The 3,501-nt window shown below is 66.0% G+C and overlaps 1 protein-coding gene across 1 annotated transcript in view; it reads right to left on the bottom strand.

Moving 5' to 3' along the window:
- Nucleotides 1-2,679: 2,679 nt before the first annotated feature.
- The window catches only part of EGR3 (early growth response 3), a 4,015-nt gene continuing 3,193 nt past the window's right edge, over nt 2,680-3,501 (bottom strand). The window contains exon 2 of the mRNA XM_085320275.1: nt 2,680-2,716. Within this exon, the coding sequence (XP_085176401.1) occupies nt 2,680-2,716 (37 nt within the window). The remainder of the gene's footprint in view (nt 2,717-3,501) is intronic.

Raw genomic sequence — 3,501 nt, 5'->3', positions numbered from 1 at the left:
CCGAGTCCGGCCGTCCTGGCGGCCCGGGGCCGGCGGAGAGCAAACCCAGGCAGAGCGGCATCGCTGCGCCCAGCCAGCGACTCCGCAAAGCAAAATAAGAAGGGGAAAAAGCAAGTGGGAGGAAATTATAGTTTGGGAGTTATTTTCAGAAAGGAAACTGAAAAAAAAAATAGTATCTTCAGTTTTGATACAAAACACGGGAAATTCAGGAAAATAACTTACAGCAGGTTTCGGGAGGGGGGAGAGGCGAGACGGGRAAATTATCTCGTCTCTGCCCTCCCCACGTTAAAGGGAAAAAAGAAAAATGCCAAACCAACATTAAAAATGGCAAATATCCCTCTAAAGAAAGTGACGCGCGAGTGCCTGCACGCGCTGCAGCTATAAACAGCCGCAGGCATCCCGCGGCCCGGCGAGGCGCTCGGGGCGAGGGCAGCCGCGAGCCCGCGGCGTGCCCCGCGCCGCGGGGCTGGAGGGGCTGGGGGAGAGCAAGGCTTTGGGGAAGAAAAGCGGGAGTTTGGAGCTGAGAGGCTGCAAAGGGGAGGCGCCGAAAGCCCCCGAGGCCCGGCCGGTGGGGCCACCGGGGAGGCGGCCGCGAGGGCCCGGCAGGGATCAGCGCCAGGGAGGGCTTTATCGATTAGCCGCCCGGCGGGGCAGGTAAACAGCGCGGTGATTACAGCAGCAGAGGATCATGCTAAACTGGGAAGGTGTTACCAACACCGGTGAGGACAGGGGATTAGCGTGACGGGATCGAGGGAGGTGAGGAACCTGGGCGGGAGAGCAGCGGAGATTGCGCCCGGACGAGCACGCCCGGAGAGGAAGGATCCCGGAGCAGAGCTCTGCCTTGCGTGGGAGACGGTGGGAAGGGAGCAGGGCTCGGGGAGGGGGAGAGCGCGAGGGGGGAGAATAGGCGGCGTGTGAGAGAGAAGCTTGCGATTTGACATGGCAGCGAAGTTAAAAGCAATTAAGTTTGGGGCTGCTGATGGAGGTGTCGGAGCAAAAATGCAGCAGGCGGTGGCAGCGGGGGGGGGGGGGAGCCGCCGGGGCTCCCCGCGCGGTCCCTGCCGCAGCGCCCGCCCTGAGAGATGCTCACGGCGAAGGGTGGAGAGGGGTCGGAGGCAGGCCGGGCTGGGACCGCAGCCCCGACTGAGCGCGGCCGGGGTGGGGGGCGGCCCACGAGGCCTGCGGGGCTCGGGGGAGCATCTTCCCCTTGGCAGAGTCAGGCGCCTTCGTTGGAGTCTCCGCAGTGCGTGTTGTCATCTCCCCAAACACATGCCGGAGAGGCGAATCCTAACCCTGCCTTGGAAACGTTCTGCTAAAAGCGGAGGCTGGAAATTACCACACTGATAAGGGGGAGGGAAGGAAAGGAAAGCTAGATCCACACGGCGCCGGGTACGACGAGGGAGATGAGGGCCGGGCGATCCAGGAACGATCCTAGCGCAAGGCAGACCTTCTTGAGAAGATGTGCTCTCGCAGCCCCCAGGTCTGCTGCGAGGGAAGCAGGAGAGACCAACCCGCAAGGCGGAGGCCGAGCAGATCCGAGCGGGATCCCACCACCAGCTGCATCGCCAAGAGCTGCCAGCTGCAARCCAGGAGCTTCTGGGTGCGGGTCCTCGTGGCTGCCGGCTCCCTGCAGCCCCGGGAAGGACCCTCAGCTCGTGGTGCTCCCCCTCCGAAACGAGCCCTGTCCCGCGGAGGGCTCCTAGGCTTGAGTAACACTTTGCAAAGCCCTGAAGACCCTGAGCAGAGAGGAGCAAGGTGTTGGTGGCCTCCTCAGAAAACCAGAGAGGTGGTTGAGAAAGCAAAGGCAGCAACTTGTGTTGAGATGGTACGTGACTGGCAAGCCCTTCCCTCCTCCCCAGAACACAGATAGCCCAGAATGGGGATGGAAAGTGCCGTGTTTCCGTAGCAACCAACATTTTCGTGCAAGGTGCTGCACGCACTCAACACGTTTCGCCACCCAAGGGTGCTCCTCACCTTGCTGCTCCGCGTGGCGCACCGAGGGGGAGGCCGAGCCATGCCAACCCAGAGACCAGAGCGCGGCCAGGTCCCGCCGTCCCGGTGAGCGGCGGGCGAGACGGGGCCGCGCTCCCCGCATCCCACCGGGAGCGGGGCAGCCAGGGCAGCCCGGTGCCGCCCGGGGGGAAACGCGGCCCCAGGCGGGCCCCGAGCCCGCGGGTTCGGTTTGGCGAGGCAGGTGCGCGGCRCGGCGGCCCCACCGTGCCAGATTCCTTCCCTCCTCCTCCCCGTTCCGCCTAATCCTTGGTGAAGAGGGCAGAAAGCCCAGGAACAGCCCCGGAGCCCGGCCTGCCTCCTGCCCGCGCCGCAGCGCTCCCGCTCCGCCGCCTCCCGGCRCAAGCCGTCGGCCCACGGAAAACTCCCGTGGCCGCCGGCGCCCGCCCCACGTGGCCCCTAATCCCCCGGTGCCATCAGCCGCTCGGGCCTCGTCTTAGTGGTCACCGAAGGCTAAACCGCGGGGAGATCAACTTACCTGCGGCGGCCGAGGCAAAACGGGCTGTGCCGGGCGGCGTGGGCTCCAAAGCCCATTCCCTGGATGCCGAGAGCTCCCTTCCCAGCGGGAAAGGCCGGGAATCAGCCCGATTCCCACCAGCAGAGCCACGCTGGGGGCCGCGTGGCCCCCTCAGGGGCTCCCTGAAATTAGAGACTCTCCAAGCGAGAGTCTTAGCGAAACTCCAGCAACCAGAACTCCCGCTTTGGCCTGGCAGGAGCAACGGTGACTCCGGGGCCCGGCTGCGGATGCAAACCCGGAGGTGGGAAACGCGGCGGCGGCGGTGCCGGAGCCGCCCTCCCGCGCCGGGAAGAGGAGGAGCGCGACGCCGAGCCGGGAGCCCCCGCGCGAGCGGCTGAGCCGCCGGCCGGCCCCGCGGCCGCGACCCTCCCGTGGTCCCGGGGAGGTCCTGCACCGCCTCRCTGCAGCGGCAGCAGTATGTACATACGGTATATAAATACAAATATATATATATATTTTGCCCCTCGGCAAACCCCTCCAGCGCGGCCTCGCCCCAGCATGCGTGGGAAGGGGCCTCTTGGAGGCCGTGGAGGAGTAAAACGTCCCATCCGCTGCCCGGCTCTGCTCCCCTGGGTCGGGGCCGGCTGCCGGCAGCCCCGCGCCCGCTCGCAGAGCACCCGAGCCCTCGTCCCGTTGCTTCTCGCACCCGGTGACTCCCCCTGCTGCGCTTCCAAGTGCCGTTTCGGGAGCCCTGGGGATATTTTGAAGCCGGGTGCCTCCTCCCGAGCCACCCGGCCGGCTCCCGGCACGGCAAAGTCCCTCTCTGCTCTCTGCACCTGCAGCGATTTGGCTTGCGAAAAAAAAGACGGAGCATTAAGAGCTGAACCCACGACGACCTCTTTCCCCGACGCGGCACGTCCCGGCCGCACGCAACTCAAAGCCGGCTGCGAAACGCCGACGGGGTCGAGGCGGCGGCGAGCGGGGCCGGTGGCAACGCCCGCCGACGAGCTCCGGAGCAGCGAGCCGGGAGCGGG

Source organism: Rhea americana, unplaced genomic scaffold (genome assembly GCF_003343005.1).
Source record: "Rhea americana isolate MKP2758 unplaced genomic scaffold, rheAme1 scaffold_623, whole genome shotgun sequence".
NCBI lineage: Eukaryota > Metazoa > Chordata > Aves > Rheiformes > Rheidae > Rhea > Rhea americana.
The sequence above is the reverse complement of the archived record's forward strand: the minus strand, read 5'-3'. Positions and strand labels throughout refer to the sequence as shown.